Here is a 25759-nt window from a genome sequence, read left to right as displayed (position 1 = left end):
AATTATATAACGAAACCTATATTAACCAATTCTAGAGCCGTTTTTATACAAGTTCGGAAAAATTCTCAAAAATTTTGTATTTAGAGTTTTAGGAAACTTTTTAAGATCGCGGGTTCGAATCCAGCTCAAGGCCTAATAATAATTATTTTATCTTATTATTGTTATGATACATTTTTTCTGAAATGAAAAAATTGTTTAAATTAGAATAGAAGAAAGAAAAAATTTTAGACAACTGCCGAAACTCGTTGTATAGATCCATTTCGGGAACTGCCAAATTCCTTTATAGGCAACGTTAGATAAAATAATAAATGTTAGGTCTTGAGCTCGATTTGAACCCGCGATCTTACAAGTCATCAGACCGATATAACAAAAAAATCGGAAACTTTTTAAATATGTAGTTTTGTAGTTCATTTTATTTTAATCTAACAAAGTAGTCGTTCAAACCATGCACTGATTTTCAATACTTTTTTTCCATGAATCTGGGTAGATTTTATGAACAATCTTCTGGCTATATTGTTTTGAAAAATTGGAAGGGTACCACGCCCCTTTGTGAAACTATCCCTGAATGGTTATATCTTTGAAGGCCGTTTTCTCGCGTGACCTTTATAATTTATCTGCCCAATCAACACAAATTCTCTACACACAATATACTTTTATCGTACAAATAAACTTTAACGCTTACTTGATAAAATGATCCTAAGTCTGTTTATTTTTTGGACTGCCTTAAGATCACTTCTGGACTTTAACTTGATTATTCCGTGATCCTCTCGGGGATATTTTGACACAAATTTTGAAATTCTCTCCGGATGACTTCTTTTCGAGTTCATATCTACCGAATTGCTTTGGAACCATTTCGGGACTATTTAAGGAATCATTTCGGTACTATTTCGATATAATTTGAGGGTTATCTCCGGTTCATTTTGAAATTATTTTCGAAGTAATGTTGGACCAATTTATAGTTAATTTTGGAACCATTAAGAAAACATTGGGGTATAATTTGCTTGAGCATTTTTTACTTTACTCTTTCGTTATTGGTTTGAGGAATCATCGAGAAATTAACATCAACAGTTAGCTGCATTCAATGGTTATTTGGCTTTAATGCCTTAAATGAAAAACAGTAGAACTGAAAAGACTAACTCTACTCGCAACTTTTAATTTGAAGATGAGTAAAGGTTGTTATTAAAATCTCATTCATATGCCTATAAGAGTTGCAAGTCCTAGGAAGGTAGTCAGACATTTCAACTTTACGAATTGGATTCGACACCTTAGTCTCACCTCTCAACCAACCAAGCATTTTAACATCACTCTACATTTCAACTGACGCTGTTGTAACCGCAGCTCTCCTAGATTTTCGTGCAGTGTAGTATAAATTTAACAACAAAAAACCTTAATTTGGACAAAATATAGTTTTATGTGAAATCGTACTCTGCTTTAATCGGGTTCAATTACTTTACAGCGATATATCACTTCCCTGTATTTATTAACTTAAAGGCATACAAACATACTCTGAACTGAGCTCAACTCAACACATTACTCAATTAAATCTAAATTTTGGTTATACATAAGCTAATTTAGTGTTACCACACACGACATTTCTCCCGCGATGGGTTCATTTTACTACCCACCGGACAGTTGTAGGCTTTACTAAATTCTTCAATATTTGTAACAGCACCTAAAACGCGATACTTATCCATTGTATGCTCATTTCTTAACTCCTCCCAATAATGTTTTTCCTTATAAGAAGCACACCAAAGTTGAGCAAAGCCAACAAAGTACAATTGTTCCGGTGTCAGATCTAACTCAGGCATTTGTTCATCCTTTCTAGGTATATTCATATCCTTGACACGTCTTTGATATGCGGAAAATGCTTCTCTTAAACCACCACTATCGGCAATATTCTCATCTGCTGTTTGACTTCCATCGATAAAGCGATTGATTTCAGGTATCTGAAGGTTTAGTTTGATTAGTGATTTAGTAAAAATGATAATTTATGTTAAATTTTCATTTCAAACCTTATAGCCACTATATTGCTTTACAAAACACTCTTCCCGCTGATTGAATACTTTTCCGGACTTCTCAGACCACCAGTATGTCTCATTACCAACGCTGTTAAAATGCGATCCTACCGAATCGAAACCATGTGTAAACTCATGTCCCACCAAATAACCGATAGTGCCAAATTTAAGCGCTGCTGGCCATGACTTATGATATGCAGGTGGATGTAAAACTCCTGCCATAACGCAAATGGAATTGTCAACGTTATAGTAGAAAGCATTCACTTGAATACCCATCAACAGTTCCAATGGCTTCATTGTAGAATTATCATATTCCTTGTGATGCAAACCATTAAAACGTTTTTGCCATGTTCTAAATTTGAATAAATTTACTAAATTTAATTCATAATTGTCTTTAACATATGAAAAATGTTTCATTTCTTTTATTAAACGGTCGGTTATATTTTGGTTTTGATAACTTCCAATAAACGTTCTAATAGCCGCCTCTTTTAATAATGCTTGTTCTCGTGTTTTTTCATCCAACCAATCAGCTTCTTCTAATATGACCCGTAAACTTTTCCGCACCTCATTCACAATGCCACTTAGTTCAGCATGAATTTCACTGTCAAAGTATTCCTTAAAGAAGAAGAAATAATTAGATTTATATTTTTTACATATTTTCTATAATAACCCTGCAGTGGCAAAATATCCCATTCGACAGGCAGTTTCTCATTTCCCAACAAACATGCCCACTTTCACAAGTATTTTCATTGCATGTGTCGTAAGGAATTAAATTACAATGTGGGTGATGTTAAGTAAAATTATACCCCTAAGTCTGCAGTCTATGGCAATTTGAGAAAAACTGTTCCTTAAAGGCTGCAGTGTGTAGCAGGTCGCCCTTGCTGTATGGGCAAGGGTGTGATATTTCTCAAGACCTCAATTTGTTTGCTACGTCTGACATGTCAATGTTAAAAGATTACAGATGGCCCTGCGGGTATAACAACTCTCATCCCTAGTGGCAAACCTGCAAAACTACAGAGATATAAATGAAAATATATACATAACACTGGCCCTGTCAAGCTGTACCATCTGTTTAGTAGGTTCCGATTGAGAAATACTTAATTTGTTTGATGCGGTGATTTTACTGTGAGGGAAATAAAATTTTATTTTACTTTTATTCCACTATTCAGTTTTCTTAACTTTTTCATTTTGTTTTCATTTCCTTTCGTTAAATATGAAATATATTAATTTTGTTTTAATTACTTTTCTTCAGGCCACTAGCCTAAATATTTTGGATGGTGCCCCCCATAAATTCAGAAAGCAAAAATTTCAGAAACACATTTTTTCAGAAAACATTAGTCAGAACCCTTTTTCAGAAAGACAAAATTCAGAGGTCAAAATTCAGAAGTCAATTCTCAGAAGTCTAATTTCAGAAGTCAAAATTCTGAAAGTAATCAGACATTAAATTTTTCTGAAAATTCAAAAACGTTTATTTATTTGGAAGGAATTATGTATAAAGAAAAAGTAGTACAATCTAAAACTTTGAATTGTGTGCAATAGCAAGCATGTAATTAATTAATTTTTTTCGCGTTTATCTTTTTCAAATGAATTTACAATTTTTGTTGTTATATCGGCCTACTGATTTGTATGATCGCGGGTTCGAATCGAGCTCAAGGCCTAACAATAATTATTTCATCATTATTATTGTTACGATACATTTTTTCTTAATTGAAAAAATTTTAAATTAGAATGGAACAAAGAAAAAAATTTAGACAACTGCCAAAGCTCGTTGTATAGATCCATTTCGGGAACCGCTAAATTCCTACATCGGCAAACGTTTATAACCATTCAGCTATCACAACGGTTGTTTGTTTGTCTTCATTATTTCTACTTCTATTCTGGTTATTGCCAATTGATATTCACAGCACTGCGACATCTATTGCAGAATGGATTTGAAAATTGCACTTGTTTCATGGCAATGATGCCATAGTGTCATATTTTATTGGCACTTTTTCCCCGTGCCCTGGGATGCATGCATTAACAATTTTTGTTGTTTCATTTAAGAAAAAATTTTTCATAACAATAATAACGATTATTTATGCAATTGAATATATTAGAATGTGTCCCAAATGCACTTCGAATGACGTTGTGCCACCTTTCGATGGAATTATTTGTACGGACTTCACCCAATTTGGTGATATACATATTCCATAATTCGATTGAATATAACGCCTTCTTTCGAAGTTGCTCTGGAACATAGAAGTCAAAACTCAGAAACAGAAATTCAGAAATCAAATTTCAGAAGTAAAATTCAGAAAGTAATCAGACAGCAAAAAACATAAAATTTTGCGCAAATTTGACTTCCGAATTTTGACTTCTGAATTTTTGTTTCTGAGTTTTAACCTCTGAATTTTGGCTTTCTGAAAAAAGGGTTCTGACTAATGTGTTTTGAAAAAATGTGTTTATGAATTTATGGGGGGAACCATTTTGGATCACCCCAATTTTAATTTTTGTTTTTTTTTTTTCATTTTATTTTGTTGTCTTATTTTTATTTATTTTATATAATTTATTTTATATTTTTTTATTTTATATAATTTATTTTATTTTACTTCATTTAGTTGTATTAATTTTATTTCATTTAATTTTATTCATTATTTATTTTATATTATTTGATTTAATTGTATTTTTTATCTTATATAATTTTATTTGACTTTACTTTATTTTATTTTATTTTATTACATTTTTATTCTATTTTATTTAATTTAATTTTGTTAAGGCCACTAGCCTAAATACTTTGGATCACCCCATATTGTAATTCATTTTATTATATTTTTTTTTTTCTTATTTTATTTTGTATAATTTATTTTATTTAATGTTACTTTATTTCATTTTATTTTACGTTATTTTATTTTACTTAATTTTATTTTAATTCATTTATTTTATTTTGTTTTGTCTTATTTTATTTTATAAAATTTATTTAAATTTCCTTTTTGTTATATAATTTCGTTTTTTTAATTTTATTTGACTTAATAGTTTATTTTATCTTACTGTATTGCATTTTATTTTATCTTATATTTTTATTTAATTTTTATTTTATTTTATTTCATTTTAATTCGTTTATTTTATATATTTTATCTATTTTTTATTTCATTTAAGTTTATTTATTTTTTTTTATGATCGCCGGTTCGAATCGAGCTCAAGGCCTAACAATAATTTTTTATCATTATTATTGTTATGATAAATTTTTTCTTAATTAAAAAAATTTTTAAATTAGAATAGAAGAAAGAAAAAATTTAGACAACTGCCAAAGCTCGTTGTATAGATCCATTTCGGGAACTGCTAAATTCCTTCATCGGCAACGTTTAGGCTCCGCTGCTATAACCATTCAGCCACCACAGCGGTTTATTGTTTGTCTTCATTAATTCTACTTCTATTCTGGTTCGTGCCAATTGATATTCACAACACTGCGACATCTGTTGCAGAATGGCTGTGAAAATTGGACTTGTTTGTTGGCAATGCTGCCATAGTGTCATATTTTATTGACACTTTTTTCCCCGTGCTCTGGGATGTATTAACAATTTTTGTTGTTATATCGGCCTACTGATTTTAAGATCGCGGGTTCGAATCGAGCTCAAGGCCTAACAATAATTTTTTATCATTATTATTGTTATAACCACAGCGGTTTTTTGTTTGTCTTCATTAATCCTGAATGGTTATAGCAGCGGAGCCTAAACGTTGCCGATGAAGGAATTTAGCAGTTCCCGAAATGGATCTATACAACGAGCTTTGGCAGTTGTCTAAGTTTTTTCTTTCTTCTATTCTAATTTAAAATTTTTTTCAATTAAGAAAAAATTTATCATAACAATAATAATGATAAAAAATTATTGTTAGGCCTTGAGCTCGATTCGAACCCGCGATCTTAAAATCAGTAGGCCGATATAACAACAAAAATTGTTAATACATCCCAGAGCACGGGGAAAAAAGTGTCAATAAAATATGACACTATGACAGCATTGCCAACAAACAAGTCCAATTTTCACAGCCATTCTGCAACAGATGTCGCAGTGTTGTGAATATCAATTGGCACGAACCAGAATAGAAGTCGGATTAATGAAGACAAACAAAAAACCGCTGTGGTGGCTGAATGGTTATAGCAGCGGAGCCTAAACGTTGCCGATGAAGGAATTTAGCAGTTCCCGAAATGGATCTATACAACGAGCTTTGGCAGTTGTCTAAATTTTTTCTTTCTTCTATTCTAATTTAAAAATTTTTTCAATTAAGAAAAAATTTATCATAACAATAATAATGATAAAAAATTATTGTTAGGCCTTGAGCTCGATTCGAACCCGCGATCTTAAAATCAGTAGGCCGATATAACAACAAAAATTATTTTTTTTTATATTATTTTATTTTACTTTATTTTATTTTATTTTATTTTATTTTATTTTTTATTTTATTTTATTTGATTTTATTTTATTTTATTTGACTATTACATTTTATTTATTTTATTTTTTTATTTTATATTACTTTATTTGACTTTATTTTGTACTTATTCAGAGCTGTATTGGCCGTTGAGTTTAAAGCAAAAAACTAATTTTTTTCTTTTCTAACTCCAACGCGTTTCGATACGATATTGTGTCCTCTTCAGGGAGTAATAATCTTTATTTAAAACAAGAAAACAAATTTATTTGAAATTTAAGAATTCATGAGCTTAACACCGGCTTATAATAATTGAATTTCAATTTTTATATTTTTTAAGAGAAACTGAAAAGAAAGAAACATTTTACTGGCATATTGCGATGGACCCATTTCGAAAACCGCCAAACGTAATCATCACCAGGCAATTTTGTAATGTTATCAAAGGTTTCACCGGGATTCGAACCGTGAATCACATGGTGAAACTGCAGTAGCCTTTAACCACTAGGCCATCCTGATGGTATTTGTTTTCATGCTTAATTCAGTTTTTCTTATTTCTACACTAACAACACAATTGAGACATTTTGTCTCTATATTGATTTGTGTGCCATGTAGATTTGTTTTTGTAAAGTTCTTCTTCGTTGCGAATGAGAAGCTTTGTAAATTCGGGCTCAGTTGTACATATTTATGTATGTTTGTTTAATGGTGTGTTCAGTTTATACTTATATTTAAGAATTCATGAGCTTAACACCGGCTTATAATAATTGAACTTCAATTATTATGTTTTCTAAGAGAAACTGAAAAGAAAGTGTAATAGAATAAGTTATCTGAATGTAATTATAGTAATCTGGCAGCACGAAGTGTCGAGCAGGATTTGGTGACTTCCGGTTCCGGAAAGTATGTAAAAAGAAGAGAAGAAGCCCAGCCAACGCGTTGCTTGCGATATCGAAGTAAAATAAAGGAATCGATCACAAAAGAACATATATCAGGTGTGGAAATCCCACAGGCCAATATTTTATTTAGGACATCAAGATATTTTAAATTCAAATCGAAATTTGAAGAAACTAATTGATAATGGCAAATATGCTGACACGGCAGCAAATGATTAATACGCTGACGATGGCTAATGTTGAATTTGATAAAGAGGATACTCTTGTACAATTGCGTGTCTTGTACGACCAGGCTGTAGCTATTCTGCCAAAATTATTGGATGACGGTTCGCTGAATGGAAAGTTACAAAACATGAACTTACCAGATGAAAATGTACCGGACAAAAATGTGCCAGATGAAGTGTACCAGAGGAAAATAGGCCACATGAAGACGTGCCAGATGAAGGAGGGCCGGAGAAGGACATAACCGGTGTAGATGTGGTGAATGCTTCAAATGTTGATAATGATTTGCTACTTCCGTTGACCACTTTGACCAAGCCAAATTTACAGGCGAGTGGCAGCTCAATTGATAGCTTAAAGGCTGAAGAAGAGCACTTGGCACGGATGCTAGCTGTTGCTCGCAAAAAGCGTGAACTGATTGAACTACAGCAACAGATCAATCAAATTGATAGACGCAGAATTGATCTGCATGAGCTGGATGCGCTCATGAATAAATTCGACGGGTCAGAATTCCAAGATGTTGTTAAGTGGATTGGTAAGTTGGAGGCGGTATTTGAATTTCTACGCTACAATGATAGAGACAATCTGATTGCTGCTCGACATTTAGTAACAGGCCATGCCAAAAAATTCCTGGACATTGCTCTAGTCCGTTCGTATAGTGACTTAAAGTCTGCTTTATTGCTGGAGTATCGACGAACGTTTTCGCTCCAAGATGTATTTAGCCATCAGAAAACACGTAGTATTAAACCCCTCGACAATACGTGGTGGAAATGCAACATATGGCTAGCCGAGCTGACATACCAGAAAGTGATTTAGTCGACATAATTATTGACGGACTCAACGACAAATCTACTTATGTGTCGATGTTATATGGTGCGACGTCAATCATAAGTTTAAAAATGTTGATGGAGCGTTACGAAAAAATGAGAAAAACTGTTGTTACAGTGGATAATCGTGTCAAAGAGAAGCCCGCCGTAACTAGCCGTGTAGATGTCAATAATGTGCGTTGTTACAATTGTTTCCAGTGCCGGCATTATCAGAGTGCATGTACACAACTCAGACGTCCACCTAATTCGTGTTTTATGTGCGCAGAAGTAGGCCATACTCGCCATAATTGTCCTCGTCGTGTATCATCAGCAAACAATCGCAACGTCGCAGCTGCTGTAGGTGATGAGGAGATTCGAGAAATGAATAAATTAACTGAACGACTTCCGTCAAACAACATGGTAAGTGTTGCCTTCTATAATGGAGAAAAGTGTACAGATTTAGTCTCTCTTTTTGCATTATTCGACACGGGTAGCCAATTAGTTTCATAAAACGACCCCTTGTGCCAGAGTTAGTACAACTAAGCAATAAACGAAAATTAACACAATACCATGGAATTGGTAACAAGCAAATAAAAATGTACGGTATTTTACCTTGTAAATTTATATTTCGTAAGCATTGTATCATTCACAATTTTGTTATTTTGCCAGATTCGGTTGCAGTTGTTCCAGTATTGGTTGGACGGGACCTGTTAACAAAATTGCGAATAATGTTGTGCCAATTTAATAAAATTAGTTATAATCCAAATGAATTGTTAAGCTTGAACTTTCAAAATAAATCCCGTCTTTCGGATATCCTTGTCAGTACACTTCGCTCCTTTCATTTTGTGGCAAAACGCCCATCTCAAATTCACCATTTGTAATCGATCAATATTTGTACACCTTCGATTAACTTATCGTCTTTTGCGCACTCTCTTATTGTGGTTTCACATCACTGTCAAATCATAGTGTCGTGAAATGTAACTGAGGAAGGGCGCAAAATGCGGTAAGTAATTTATATTTGACATAACCTTGTAATGTATTAAAATTGCTAATTTCTTTTAACAGAAATAAATAGTAGAATAGTTTGCAACAGGAAATCCGGCTCTATTCATTTCAACATGCCTGTCAGGTTCACGGCACTACATCTTTATTTCGCATTTGCGATCTTTATTTCGCATTTGCTAATTTGCGACTTTATTTCGCATTGGCTAATTTGCGATCTGTATTTGCATTTGGTAATTTGCGATTGCATTTGCATAACGGAACGATATAGCGGTATGCATCTGAGTCCGTTTTAACACGTGCAAAGGTCGTGAATTGAAAGTAAGAACATTATTGAAATATGTTAAAGCGTACACCGCCGAGACGCAGCCTTCGCCTACAGCAAGATACAACAGGTGAATTGATGGAAATCATCATCGATATGAGCTCGCCATCCGCCAACGCCGCTGCAGCTTTATTGAATATGTCCGCTGCCCCAGCCCATGCAGCAACAGGGAAACCATCAATTCTTCATACTAATGCCAGTGCCGTTCAGTTACCAATAGTCACAGCCACTGCCGCCGCCACCCCAATCGTTACGTCTTCCGCCAATGCAATCACGGTCACTTCAGTTGTCAACGCCGCCACAACGACGACCGCACCACCAATTGCCATAAGCGCTAGTGCAACTAGTTCATATGATTTCAATGCGTTAACAACTATTGCCACGCCAAACGGCATCAACGCAAGCGTATATACCCCCAGCATCGCCACCATATCTGGGACAGACAATTTGGTAAATGATGGTAGCTCCATTTCAGCACAGCAGGTGAGTGTTTTGTTCAATAAAATAAAAGATTTAGAAAGCCAGCTTCGAAGCACTCATTCGCATATAGTTAGCAGCCGTTATAACGGTCAACAAGTAGATTTTTTAGCAACAAATAACTCACACAATGGCATGCCAAACGTGCATTTAAGTAGCGCCAATCATATACAGCCGTCGATGGTAGGTTCTTCGCCCATGCATACATATACAACCGCTTCGCACCCAACAACAATGCCTAGCTTTAATAATGGCTATCAGCCAAACGCCGTTTTTAGTACTCTGCCCCCTCAAACTTATGCAGCTACAAACACAAATTCATATTTCAATAGTCTCCACACCCCGCAATCGCTGACTACTAATAATGTCCATTACCAAATTCCGCGTAAAATGCAAGACTTGCCTGAGTTTAGTGGTCAACCGGAGGACTGGCCATTGTTTTCAAGTTCGTTCACTCAGTCAACTGCTGCGTATGGTTATACTAACCTAGAAAATAATCAACGGCTTTTAAAATCTTTAAAGGATTAGTCTAGGGAAGTGGTCAAATCGTTGCTCATCCATCCGAATAATGTGAATGCAGTTATGGAGGAACTACGATTTCGATTTGGTCGGCCGGAGTCGCTTATAAGTAGCCAACTTCAGCAGCTGAAAGGAATCAGCCCTATTTCGGAGTCCGTCATAGAAAAGCTGATACCATTCGCAACAAAGGCCAAAAATCTCTCTGTGTTCCTACAGTCTGTCAATGGGGTGCAACATTTGTCCAACCCTACCCTATTTGAGGAATTAATAAGCAAGCTTCCCGTTAGTAAAAGATTAGAGTGGGCTAGGTATGCCGACGCGATTAAACCGTATCCAACCGTAGTCGATTTCAGCAATTGGCTCAGCGATTATCGAACCTAGTATGTACCCTGCAACAAAATGATAGTCGTCGAAAAGTAGTAATGCATGCCACGAGGAATGAGTCTAGCGAATCCGAGTCGCTGAAATGTCCAGTTTGCAAGGGCCAGCATAAAATTTATGTATGTCAAAAATTTATAAATGCCAGCGTAACTGATAGGTGGGCTCAAGTAAAACAAAGTCGTTTATGTTTTTCGTGCCTAAGAGGTGGACATTCATCTCGTGATTGCCGTAACCGAAAGTTGTGCATGACCGATGGTTGTCAACGCAGACACAACAAGTTGTTACATGAGTCCAGCCGCGCTATGAACGTTGTGGCCACCACGCCGCAAAACGAACCACCACTAGTAGGTACTACAACCTTGATGGAACCCATGTTAAGCTGCTCATCCGATACAACCAAGCGTCAAGGACTGTTATTCCGCGTACTGCCAGTGACATTATATGGGCCCCGTAAGAAGGTGGACACGTTTGCTATGCTGGATGAAGGATCGTCCATCACGATGATGGACAGAAGCCTCCTGGACAAACTAGGCATCCGCGGAGAATAACATAATCTAAACATGCAATGGTTTGGGGGTAGAAGTGCCCAAGAAACTGCCACAGTCGTCGATATGGAAATAAGCGGAAGAGGATCAAGGAAGCGCCACAGACTGCGCCGCGTTTATGTTTTGCCAAATTTAAATCTGCCGGTTCAAAGCCTGAGTAATGACGATGTACGTACTTTGGCTGATCGTAATTTTCCAAATACGCCGACGCCGTTTTCCAACGCTACTCCGATGATTCTCATAGGACTAGATCACTGCCATTTAGGTCTTCCATCCGTCACAACGCATCTGGCCGACCGAGGTCCATACGCCGCCAATACGGAGCTTGGATGGGTAGTTTTCGGGCCGACTGACCACAGAGTTATTCCAAGTGCAGTGTGTCTACACGTACAGGAGATACCTGATCTTCATGCCCTTGTTGAAGAATATTTTAATATCGAAAGTTTTGGAGTGCGACCTGCCACCGCCTTAAAAAGTCATGAAGATGCGCGCGCCGAACGTATACTAAAACAAACGACTGTAAGGGTAGATGGTAAATTCCAAACGGGTCTCCTTTGGAAGAGTGACTGCATCAAATTGCCTGATAGCTACCTCATGGCCAAGAACAGATTGTTTGGAATGGAGCGCAAATTTAAGAAGGACCACATTTTCGCCGCGCAATATAAACAAATCATACACAAGTACATTGAGAAAGGTTACGCTAGAAAACTGACGCCCGCTGAACGTGAAACGAGGAATGAGAAGTTGTGGTATCTGCCGCATTTCGCCGTAGTGAATCCTAATAAACCTGGGAAATTGCGACTGGTGTTTGATGCTGCCGCTTCTGTAGGAGGAGTCTCTCTCAACTCGTGTTTGCTTAAAGGCCCGCAAGAGTATCAGCCTATGCCTTCAGTGCTTTTCAATTTTCGCAATGGATCAGTTGGCGTATGTGGCGACATAGCAGAGATGTATCATCAGATTTACGTCCGGCCTGAAGACAGATGCGCGCAGAGGTTCTTATGGAGAGAGAATGACACGGATCAACCGAGCGCTTACGAAATGCAAGTCATGACGTTCGGCAAAACGTGCTCGCCATGTGCAGCTCAATTTTTAAAAACGATGAATACGTTGGAATATGCTAGTCAATTTCCTCGTGCCGTGGAGTCTATAGTAAAGCATCACTATGTGGACGATTTTGTGGACAGCTTCGAATCGGTGGAGCAGGCAATCAGCGTAGCCAAGCAAGTTGCCGAAATACACAAGGCAGCTGGATTCCAAATGCGAGGGTATATACCCAATTCAATTCCTGTGTTGAAAGCATTAGGAAACGATGGGCAAGCTGACAGCGTTAAGAGTAGGTGCTTCAACACCAATAGTCCGTCCACCGAAAAAGTGCTTGGATTGTTTTGGCAGCCGAAAGATGACTCGTTCAAGTATGAGTTGAGTTTCCCAAGATTGGAGGCAGAAGTCATCAGCTGTAGCAGGCCACCAACGAAACGTGAAGTACTTAGCTACGTTATGTCCATTTTTGATCCTTTGGGATTTTTAAGTCATTTGGTAGTTGGAGCTAAGTTGATTATGCGCGAAATATGGCGGCGTAAGATTGTTTGGGACGAGCCCCTACCTGATGATGTTACCATGGCTTGGAGGAACTGGCAAAAAGAGGCACGCAGAACGGGTGATGTTAAAATTCATCGTTTTTATTTCAGCAAAGGAATGCCAAAGCAGTTGCAGCTGCATGTTTTTGTCGACGCCAGCGAGGAGGCCTTTGCGGCCGTATGCTATTGGAGGTACGTCACTCCAGATGGAACTGTAAGCGCTTCACTTGTGTGCGCGAAATCGAAATGCGCTCCCACGAAACCTATGACGGTACCGATACTTGAACTTCAAGCAGCAGTACTGGGAGCGCGTTTATCACAAACTGTCCTCGACGAACATAAACTCCTAGTCTCCTCACGCATTCTTTGGAGTGACTCAACAACGGTCATCAACTGGATAAACTCCAAGAATCGCCAATATAAACCCTTTGTGGCGCATCGGGTAGCGGAGATCCTCTCTACAACCCAGGCGAGTGAATGGAGGTGGCTTCCTACCAACGAGAACGTAGCCGACGCTGCAACGCGTCGAAGTGGTGGTATCGACATGAATCCTTCAACGCGCTGGTTCTCAGGGCCCAATTTCCTGTCCATGCCCATCTCCCAGTGGCCTCATAAGCCAGCAGTTATCAATAGCCAGTATGAAGTTGATGAAGAAATTCGCGTAAGCCCTGTTTTCCTAACAAGCAGCAACAATTTAATTGATTTTAATAGATTTTCGACGTACATTAGACTGAAGAGAGCTACAGCTTGGGTGTTCAGATTTATAGATCGCATGCGGGGTAGAAGTTCTGGTGATGGCCATTTTGGATTAACCTCGGATGAACTAAATACAGCTGAAGCCTATCTTTGTCATCAAGCTCAACTCGCAGATTACGCTATGGAGCTGAAACAATTACAAGATAACCAAGCAGTGTCACATGAGAGTTCAATACGCGATTTGCTGCCATACTTGGATACGAATTCAGTTATGAGGGTAGGTGGTAGGATCCAAGCTGCCAGCTGGTTACCACTCGATGCCATACATCCAATTGTGCTGCCACCGAAGCATCGCGTTACCTTGCTGATCGTATCTCATTATCACCGTAAGATGAAACACCAGAACACAGAAGCAACAATTGGAGAAGTGAGGCAGAAATTTTGGGTTGCCAATATAAGACAAGTTTTGCGAAGGGTGATAAACAGCTGTAAGATTGCGCGATGCCAACCAGTGACGCCAATCATGGGCCGGCTGCCCGAGGATCGAGTGACTCCATATGTCAGGCTTTTCAGCTAAACTGGATTGGACTATTTCGGCCCAATAATGGTGACGATTGGGAGACGCACGGAAAAGCGATGGGTTGCACTCTTCACCTGCCTCTCAGTCCGCGCGATTCATTTGGAAATAGCCCATGATTTTTTCACTGATTCGTGCATCCTAGCGATCAGGAACTTCATTAACCGACGCGGTGTTCCAGTGAGGATGAGGAGCGATAATAGGAAGAACTTTGTTGGCGCTGATGGAGAGGCAAAGCGGTTCGACGAGGTATTCGATTGCGGGCGTGTGGGCGACGAATTTTCATCGAAGGGCATCCAATGGGTTTTTAATTGCCCCCACAACCCGGCTGAAGGCGGAATATGGGAGCGTATGGTGCGATGCGTCAAGCGCGTACTGAACCACACGCTGAAGGAAGTAGCTCCACGGGAACATACCCTGCAAAGCGTGATGATTGAAGCAGAGAACATAGTAAACTCGCGGCCTCTTACGCATTTGCCGATCTCAGCGGATCAAGAGGAGCCGCTTACGCCAAATCATTTTTTGTTGGGGTTCGCGAATTCGGCGCAAACACCGAGCATAGGACAGCTCGAGGAGAGGACGTGTGCGCTGCGGAAACAATGGCGGATAGCACGAGAGTTGCGTGATCGATTTTGGAAGCGTTGGGTGGTGGAGTATCTACCAACATTGACGAGGCGAGCTAAGTGGTGTACACCGTCGAAAGCGTTGAGTGTGGGCGATCTGGTCTTTGTATGCGAACCTAATATGTCAAGGCAACAATGGTGCCGTGGGGTGGTGGAAAAGGTTTATAGTGGTGCGGATGGCGAGGTAAGGAGAGCAGACGTCAGAACTAAAACAGGCGTGCTTCGGCGCGCAACATCAAAGCTGGCCGTTTTGGACGTGGTTCGTGGTGAACCCTAGTCGTTCACGGGGGTGGGGATGTAGCAAAACGCCAATCTCAAATTCACCATTTGTAATCGATCAATATTTGTACACCTTCGATTAACTTATCGTCTTTTGCGCACTCTCTTATTGTGGTTTCACATCACTGTCAAATCATAGTGTCGTGAAATGTAACTGAGGAAGGGCGTAAAATGCGGTAAGTAATTTATATTTGACATAACCTTGTAATGTATTAAAATTGCTAATTTCTTTTAACAGAAATAAATAGTAGAATAGTTTGCAACAGGAAATCCGGCTCTATTCATTTCAACGTCCCTGTCAGGTTCACGGCACTACACATTTATATAAAAGTCCACAAGTTGTTTACCGGGTTGCTTTCATAGAAAAACAAAACAATGTACACTTAGAGATGTCAGAATTAGAGATAAGCGAGAATTGTTATCGTAATAATATCAATGTGGGAAAATTGATCGATAAAGATGTAAATGATTGCAATGAAATTATTTTATCTGTTGATGCAACTGAGGAAGAGAATGTTAGCGATTATATTAATATAGATCCAAAATTGAATAAAATAGAATCAGATATCCTTCGCGCTATAATATTGAATAAATGTAAAAGTACTAGCAGAGCGATTGTCAGCGGGTATTCGATGAAAATCAAATTGAAAAATGATACACCAGTGTACAGTAGTCCGAGGAGGCTATCGTTTAAGGAAAAAATTGAGGTCCAGAAAACTATTGATGAATTATTGGCTAAAGGTATTATAAGACAAAGTGAGTCGCCTTATGCGTCGCCCATAGTTTTGGTACGAAAAAAGAATGGTTCATTGAGAATATGCGTGGACTATCGGGCGCTCAATAGTTTAACAATACGTGATCACTATTCGTTACCTCTTATTGAAGATTGTTGAAGCTATCTAGGAGGAAAAACGTATTTCAGTACTCTTGATTTGAAGGATGGCTTCCACCAAGTACCAATGAGTGAGGAGTCCATACCACTGACGGCTTTTGTCACGCCAATGTGTCAATACGAATATTGCTATATGCCATTTGCACTGACCAATGCACCTGCAGTTTTCCAGCGCTTAATTAATAAAATTTTAAAACCACTTATTGATGCTGGTAGGATTGTAGTGTATTTAGTAGACATTAATGTGGCTACCAAAACGTTTTATGAGCATGTTGAAATATTGAAGCAAGTAGTAGATCTATTAAGTGCTGCTGGGTTGCAATTAAATTTGTCAAAGTATCGATTTGCATATAAAGAAGTTGAATACTTAGGATATTGTGTAAATGATAGGGGTATAAGTCCAAACGAAGCACACCTTAAGGCAATTAAAAATTATCCGATTCCTAAAAATGCAAAAGATGTAAAACAATGTGTGGGCTAATTTTCTTACTTTAGACGCTTTGTCCCAAGTTTCTCCCGGACTGCGGCCCCTTTAAATCAGTTGACGCGTAAAGATGTAAAGTTTGAGTGCACAGATGAGTGTATGAGTAGCTTTGCAACATTGAAAGATAAATTGACAGAACCGCCTGTGTTATGTATATTCGATCCATAACGTGAAATCGAGCTGCATACAGATACGAGTGATCGGGGGTATGGAGCGGTATTATTACAAAAGCAGGATGACAGAAAACTCCATCCGGTTGCATATTTTTCTAAAACAACTACTGAAGCGGAATCGAGATATCATAGTTTCGAGTTGGAAACGCTTGCGATTGTTAATGCATTGGAGCAGTTTCGTACATTTTTGGACGGGGTTCCTTTTGTGCGTGTTACGGACTGCAACTCGTTGGTGTTGACATTGGAAAAAAATTGTGAACCCTCGTATTGCGCGGTGGACCTTAAACTTCTCAAACTTTGATTTCGTTGTAAAGTACAGGGAAGGGGATCAGGTGTCACATGTAGACGCTTTGAGTAGGGTACTGGTGTGTTATATTGGGGAGAATGAGGTTGATCTGAATATTCAGATTGCATAGTCACGTGATAGAAATATTCGCGAATTAAAGGAAAAACTAGAAGACGGGGAGGTGCCGGGATATGAGTTGGAGAATGGTTTAGTATTTGGCGTTAGTGGACGATACCAGCAGTTATATGTGCCATCGGAAATGGAGGAAAACGTAATGAGAACCTTACATGAGAATTATGGTCATCAAGGAATAGATAAGTGCTCAAATCAAATACAGAAGCATTATTGGTTTCCTTTGATGAGAAGAAAGCTGAATAAATTTATACGAAATTGCTTGAAGTGTATATATTATTCTAGTTTGCCTAGCAACAGAGAGCGAAATCTTTACAGTATTCCGAAAAGGCCGGAGCCATTTGATACATTACACATTGACCACTTTGGACCATTGGAGTCGGTAAAATCGAAACAAAGGCATGTATTGGTGATCGTTGATGGGTTTACGAAGTTTGTTAAGTTATATGCGGTTAGACCAAGCTCCAAAGAAAGTATATGTGCACTTAAAAAGTACTTTGTAGATTACAGTCGTCCACGAAGAATCGTAAGTGATCGGGGAACAGCATTTACTTCCAATAAATTTGAGAACTTCTGTAAAGAATGTAACGTGAGTCATATTTTAAATGCAGTATCTTCACCCCAATCGAACTGCCAGGTGAATAGGGTGTTAAAAAGTATTTTATCGAAGCTAACGGACCCAATAGGTCATGCCGATTGGAGAAGGAAGTTGTCTAGGGTGGAGTTTGCAATAAATAATACTGTACACTGTGCAACTAAGCAGACTCCTAGCCAAATGATGTTTGGTGTTGAACAAAGGGGGGGAGCAAATTGATGAATTAACCGAATACTTGTATGAAATTTACTCTAAACCCATTGAAAATTTAGAAGTGTTGAGAAATGAGGCTGATATTAACATTCAAAAATCTCAGTTGCATAATCAGAGCAATTTCGAACGAAGTCATAAACCGCCACGAGAATTTAAAATAGGGGATTTGGTGGTAATAAAAAATGTGGACACTACTGTGGGTCAAAATAAGAAACTAATCCCTAAGTATAAAGGTCCATATGTAGTGCATAAGCAGTTGGGTTGTGACCGATATGTAGTTAAAGATATTGAAAATTGTCAAGTTACTCAAATACCATACAATAATGTAATTGATTCAAGGGTCGCATGAAGAAGTGGTTAGAGCCTGGTCAAGGTGTGGATTTAGAAGGCAACATTGATAGTCCTGATGACTCTATGTCAAATGATTATTGTACAGATTATGAGTATTTAGAAGAAGAAATTGTAAGTGATTGTACTGATTATAAATATCTGGATGAAATTAAGGATTGTATGGATCAATCGAGTTCGATTGATGGTCACGTTGACCGAGCTGTAATAGAATAAGTTATCTGAATGTAATTATAGTAATCTGGCAGCACGAAGTGTCGAGCAGGGTTTGGTGACTTCCGGTTCCGGAAAGTATGTAAAAAGAAGAGAAGAAGCCCAGCCAACACGTTGCTTGCGAATATAGGAATAAAGGAATCGATCACAAAAGATCATAAAAGATACATTTTACTGGCATATTGCGATGGACCCATTTCGAAAACCGCCAAACGTAATCATCATCAGGCAATTTTGTAATGTTATCAAAGGTTTCACCGGGATTCGAACCGTGAAACCCATGGTGAAACTGCAGTAGCCTTTAACCACTAGGCCATCCTGCTGGTATTTGTTTTCATCATGACGGAACGATACAAGGTGGCAGCATGGTAACATACCTACAAACATAAATAAAAATTCCATATATTTTGTTTTTGTAAATTCGATGGGCAAATGTCAAAATCGTACTGCGCCGAAAGTTGATGTATCAAATAAAATAAAAAAAGGTATGATCAGCTGTCCCATGCTGCCACCTTGTATCGTTCCGCCATGGTTTTCATGCTTAATTCATTTTTTCTCATTTCTACACTAACAACACAATTGAGACATTTTGTCTCTATATTGATTTGTGTGCCATGTAGATTTGTTTTTGTAAAGTTCTTCTTCGTTGCGAATGAGAAGCTTTGTAAACTCGGGCTCAGTTGTACACATTTATGTATGTTTGTTTAATGGTGTGTTCAGTTTATACTTATATTTAAGAATTCATGAGCTTAAAACCGGCTTATAATAATTGAATTTCAATTATTATGTTTTCTAAGAGAAACTGAAAAGAAAGAAACATTTTACTGGCATATTGCGATGGACCCATTTCGAAAACCGCCAAACGTAATCATCATCAGGCATCTAAGTCCGAGTTTACAAAGATTCTCATTCGCAACGAAGAAGAACTTTACAAAAACAAATCTACATGGCACACAAATCAATATAGAGACAAAATGTCTCAATTGTGTTGTTAGTGTAGAAATGAGAAAAACTGCATTAAGCATGAAAACAAATACCAGCAGGATGGCCTAGTGGTTAAAGGCTACTGCAGTTTCACCATGTGATTCACGGTTCGAATCCCGGTGAAACCTTTGATAACATTACAAAATTGCCTGATGATGATTACGTTTGGCGGTTTTCGAAATGGGTCCATCGCAATATGCCAGTAAAATGTTTCTTTCTTTTCAGTTTCTCTTAGAAAACATAATAATTGAAATTCAATTATTATAAGCCGGTGTTAAGCTCATGAATTCTTAAATATAAGTATAAACTGAACACACCATTAAACAAATATACACAATTATTTATTATTTAAAACACTTACAATTTTTCACGTACACACCTTAATATATAGTTACACAATTTTTAAGCGGGTGCATTTATTTACATTTATACAAACATTTAAACACTTAAGATTTAAAATGAAACATCCCCACTCTATCCCAACTGTTCGTCATTTGTTTTGTGTCACAGATTTTTAAGCACAGTTTATTCCATCAACATCTTTGAAATTCATTGCACATTGTATTTGTTGTTGGATACGAAGCCGTTCTATTGTTAGTATTTTCTCCGTATTTCCTTCTATTCTAATATTTGCGCGTTACCAAAATCAGCTGTATGATCGCTTTTTGTCAGGTGTTTAGACAGCGCAGTGGACATCTTTTTGTATTTCGCGTCTGCTTTGTGCTCGTTAATTCTAATTTGACTTTATTTTAGCCTTGCGCTGAATAATTAACCAAAAACTTTTTATATTATTACATTTTATTTTCATTTTATTTTAATTTCCATTATTTTAATTTTATTTTATTTTATTTTATTTTTATATTAAATTTTATTCTATTTTATTTTATTTTTGTTTTTACTTTATTTTGTTTTATACTATTTTATTTTATTTTGTTTGAACTTATTTCATTTTATTTGAAGATTTTTTACAATATCGGCCTAATTTTTTATATAAAGCTATCATTTGGTTACAAAGATCCCAGGCGCTATGTGCTTCTTAGAGCCTAACCACTAGGCTATCCTGCTTATATTAATTTTCTTGCTAACTTCAGTTTTTTTCCTATTTATTATTTTACTGAAAGATAATAAAGTGAAAAGTAATAAAGTGCCGAAAAATTATGGCATCCAGAGGTATTCATGCACGGCAGTAAAGAGGTGAATGCATGTAAACTTTCGTTGGACGATCAAACGCTTTCAAACTGAAAATTGAGTTTGCTCTGCTTATTTCATGAGATTCCGCGCAAATTATTGCAAAATCAACGTGCTCAATATAGCATATAGAAAGAAGTTATACCTAGCTTATTGTGTGACTTATTGAAGTCTATTGCCAACAAACTGATTGGACCTTATCAGTAAGATTTCAGATCTGTAGTAAACTAACCTTTAACGATTTTTTGGCGATAACGGTTGTACTATTCTCTAACCGAGGGGCATATTATGTATAACGCTACGCCGAGCCACCGACTAATTTCTTTCTTGTGGGAACTAAATTTTGTATATTGATAGAGCATTCAAACACTTCAGTGCGCTAAAGTGATTGCGACGTAAAGTATAATAGCGTGATATAAAATCTGGTCCTAAGTTCTAGCAACGGTTGCTTAATTACTTAACTGGTGCCAAGGCACATTCAGTCCAAGGTGGTGTTATCTCATCAGTTGATTGTTTCTTCTTGATATTTGCAAAGCAACGCTTTGGTACAGCAAGATGTTAGTTAATCGCAAACAATGCAATTTTCTTTTCATTTTACATTCTTCTGTACAGGGAAGTGGGTTGAATTTGCTTCTCCATCACCTTATATAGATTCGCCTTGATTGGCGCTTAGCCATTTAAACAAGGAATATAAGTCGTTTTCCACCTTATCCTTCCGGACTGGGCCGCCCTTTACCTATGATTACGGTAAGAATATCTTATGGTGGATACACAACGTGATCCATATGGATCACTTTGTTGTTGCATTTGCATGGTTAATCTCTATACGTATCTGGATCACGCTTCATTGGAACGCAACACATTAAAGGCCAATTAATGGTGACTTATCCATAACCAGATAAAACAGCTGATCGAACCAACCTTATGGAAATCGATTAATGGTGCCATACCATAACGCTACAGCCATAACCGTACCATAGCCAACCAATTGGTTTTTGGTTTTTCGTCATATCTATAACCTAAAAATATTTGAGTTGGTGAATTTATTAACTTTTTGTACATTTGATTTATTGTTTTGGATACGTTTTGACTAAGAAACTTATTGTGTGTGGAATATGTTTGCAATTTTTTGCGTTTTCCTAATTTTTATGGAAATGTCAGCTGTTTAAGGTTATGGCACCATTAATCGATCACAATTGAGATGATTATGGATATGGGTATGGTTACGACTATGGCGTTAGGGTTAAGAAAGTTTAATTGGCCCTTTAATCTAATTTCCAGGGATGGGGCATATTTGAACGTGTGGATTAAGTTTTGCGGACTTTTTGTAGATAAGTGCATCATTCCGGTCTTGTCTTTTCGCGCGAACGGTCGTTCGGGTCATCCTCTACTCAACGTCAATTTTCGGGCTTTTTGCGTTGAGTGAAAAATTAAGTAGGCCACAAGGTTGGCTTCTGTGCTTCCCTCGGACGTTTTGGCGGAGTTAGGAGATGCAGTGCCTCCCTGACCTGGAGTTAGGGCGGTTTTATGCACTCCTAATAGGAATCAGTGACATTGGAAAAATGGCGTGGTGCCAAGTAAAAACCTAACCTAAAAAATTTACATACATATATAAACTAACGGAAAACCTGGCGTGATGCCATAAAAATCAAACGGTTTTTATAAACGAACGGGACTTGTACCCGAATCAGTGACATTGGATAAATGGGCTGGTGCCAAGAAAAAACCTAACCTAATATTATACATACATACATAAATTAATGGAGAACCTAGTGTGACGCCATAAAAATTATATATGAACGGGATTTTACCCATAACGGGATACTGGAATAACATGGCAACAAGCCATATATTGAATTTTAATAATTAATAATTTTGTCATGTACACATGACTAAAATGAATATGAAAAATAATTACAATAATTAAATGGATAATTAACAACTTAAGACAACTTGAATATAACCTGGCGTGGTGCTATGAAAAAACCAGCTTACAAAGCACATAGTTAAATACAAATAGCAAGCTGCTACACATGGTTCTGGCCAGTTGGTATTACCATTGTGTACTAGTGGAGCCTAAACTACTTACATATTTTGGAAAGTTAATCCAGAAATTAATCATTTATGCATTCGACAATAACCTGGAACTGGGACTTTCAAATATAAGAAGGTCCTCCTCCATGCAATCAAATCTCCAAAAAAAAAACAAAAAAAGTAGATAAGTGCATGTGGATTATTCCTTGCGTTCCAATGAACAGTGATCCAGATCCCAAAAGAAAATTTAACATGCACATGCAACAACAATGTGATCCATTTGAATTAGTTTGTTTTGTCATTTTCAAAATTAATGCTTATCGGTATCTGGATGACTGTTTCTTTGGAACGCGAGGATTATTTCAATAAAATAGGATTTTCTTATACTATGTTCACACGGAGGCGCATAACGTCAAGTTTTGTACCGAAGTTTAAAATAAGTTTGGAACTAGGTTAAATTAGATTATCTCCAGTTTTCATCAAAAGTTCATTGAAATCTTTTTGAAGCTACAATATAGGTACAAAATAAATAAAATTATAGCAAAAATTAGAAAAAAAATTATGAACAAGTTGCAGTATGGTTGCAAGAGTAATTCAACTCTAATCTCTCTGATCTGCTGCTGCTGTATGTATTAAAATGAGCAGTGTGGACAATCCACTTCGTGAACAAAGTAGTGAATCATTTCGAGTACAACTCCTAAAGTCATAAGGACTGGCCTTTGGGCTTCCGTGCGAAATTGATATTAGCCAGGTTATCAACATTTTTTAAAACCTTGACACTAAAATTGTTTGTATGAATACCCGAGTAAGAAAGCTTCAATTATCGCTAAAACAAAACACCTTGCGCCTGACGCTTGGGTCCGAATTTAGATGATGAGCTATTCTTATTACTCTTTATCCCCATTATTTTATCTTTACTAACGCAATTCTTACCTTCATATAGATTTCGTTTAGTATAAAAGGTAATACATGCTGAATCATCATATTACAATGTTCTGTTTGAAACTTTTTGTCTTGCAAACGTGCATCCATACGATAGATAAACTTCAATGCTAAGTAATTAGCTACCGCTTCTTTGCGCTCGTTACACACTTTATCTAGTTGTTGGTAAAAATAGTGGCAAGGCCAAAGATCCTCATCTAAGTCAAATATTGTGTTATTCCATGCAATTTCTAAATATTCATTCCAATGTGGAAAATCTTCGACTTCCATTGATGATGAAATCGTTTCACATTTACTCAGGCTCTCATTAAATTCATCCGTTATGTTAAGTATTGCACTCCACATATCATATATATCACTCACGATTTCATCAATTTTTTGCTTATCATCAACACCATACAAACTTAAATAGTTACGCATACGTTTACCATTCAATTCATGTGAACTATTCGTATTTATATTATCTGTATGTACAATATATTCAAAGCCCAAATCGGGTAATTTAAAATATGGCGGAAATGGGTATTGCGGTATTATTTCTTCGCTGATTAAACCTATAGCGCCATAATTTGTTAAATGTGCGCTCATATTAAACCAACTAAATTTTTCAGGATTCCATTGGTCATCGATTGCTGGGAAACCACCAATCGATTTGATAATATTCAAATATACATTCGATTTTTGTAAAGGTATTAGCTTAGCCTCTAAACAATCTTTATAAATTTGTTTTGTTAAATTTAATTCTGATTTATATAGAAAATCTTCACCATATGGTGCGTCTTGTAATAGCAATCGTTGTATTGATTCACCCAAACTATAAACAATATCGATAAGATTACTACGTTTATGTTCAGACTGACGTTCTGGTATTACATTTTTCCAATTACCACAGGCAAACTCATAAAAATCGTCACAGGGATTAACGGAACGATTCATATATGTTAACATCTCTTTAGTATATTTCATACGATATTCACTTTCGATTTCATTAAGATCATCGTTTTGTATTTTGTCTGCGCCCGATGTAATTGAATTTCCATTCGCGTATGATTGTGCAAGATCGTTGTTAACACTAAGAGCTAAAATTGATAAGTTTACCGGCAGTGTTAAAGGTTGTTTTACCGTGCTGTTATCGGTTATCTCTATTGTGGGCGTAATATTAGTCGGTATCGCAGTACGTGCTACATACATTCGAAGTAGAACGAACAAACAAATTGTACACCGTAATATTTTCGCTTTCATTCTGCTCTTTCTTAATTTGCTGTTTCTTTAATTTTTTTTCTTTTTACTTTTTGTGCAACACTGAATTAATCCAATTTTTCCTTAAACCACTCACTAAATATTAGCATATCAACATAATTATTATTACTATGTTCCACATTTGTGGGATGTCGGCTTCATACTGAGCCTAAATAGTTTCTAATTATCGCTTTAGAACCAATCGCTCTTATAATGTTTAAATATATATATATATACATATTTGCAAATGAAGCTATATTAATTTAGTTTAGCTGATCTTAAGATCAACAGACCGGCACATTGCATGAACTTGACCTGTAAACTAAGTTCACGCTGTGCTCTAATACAAAAATGATAAGTACTATCTGTGTGATAACGTTTTACGGTTAAGCTTAGCTGGTTTTCTTTTAAATTAATGGTATTCATTTAATCGTATAACTATACGGAACGTAAAATGTATGCCGAACTAGTAACTCAGTTAGATGGACGCACTTTATAACTACATGTCTAATTTCCGTCGATATCACATTTTAAATGTAGCAAGAAAATAAAACTTTTAATTATTAAAAAAAATTAAATGTCATGCACTCTCATTGCATTGAATAAATTTACCAACATATTTGCCCATCAAAATAGTACCGTAAAATTATCAAGATTGCGTAAACTTTTTGTTGCACACATCTTTGACGTTTCATTGTTAATCGTCGTAA

General features: G+C 36.8%; 1 protein-coding gene across 1 annotated transcript; it reads right to left on the bottom strand.

Annotated features, from left to right (window-relative positions):
• Window positions 1-1419: 1419 nt before the first annotated feature.
• On the bottom strand, window positions 1420-25231 carry Nep7 (Neprilysin 7). The gene is made up of 3 exons (XM_067761168.1): window positions 23802-25231; window positions 2013-2630; window positions 1420-1946 (listed from the first exon to the last, which is right to left on the bottom strand). Exons 1-3 carry the CDS (start codon window positions 25050-25052, stop codon window positions 1578-1580), a joined length of 2238 nt encoding a protein of 745 aa, XP_067617269.1. The 5' UTR covers window positions 25053-25231; the 3' UTR covers window positions 1420-1577.
• Between the last annotated feature and the right edge of the window lie 528 nt (window positions 25232-25759).

Source organism: Eurosta solidaginis, chromosome 1 (assembly GCF_040869045.1).
Source record: "Eurosta solidaginis isolate ZX-2024a chromosome 1, ASM4086904v1, whole genome shotgun sequence".
NCBI classification, from domain to species: domain Eukaryota; kingdom Metazoa; phylum Arthropoda; class Insecta; order Diptera; family Tephritidae; genus Eurosta; species Eurosta solidaginis.
Note: the sequence above shows the minus strand (reverse complement) of the source record. Positions and strands in the feature narration are given on the sequence as shown.

What these genes read in the sequence shown, in the direction of transcription:
- Nep7 (XM_067761168.1), bottom strand. Translation starts at nt 25,052, where the DNA reads ATGAAAGCGAAAATATTACGGTGTACAATTTGTTTGTTCGTTCTACTT. An exon ending in TAAACGAAATCTATATGAAG is followed by an intron (nt 2,631 to 23,801) that starts GTAAGAATTGCG and finishes TTCTTCTTTAAG; the next exon opens with GAATACTTTGACAGTGAAAT. An exon ending in AGCAATATAGTGGCTATAAG is followed by an intron (nt 1,947 to 2,012) that starts GTTTGAAATGAA and finishes CTAAACCTTCAG; the next exon opens with ATACCTGAAATCAATCGCTT.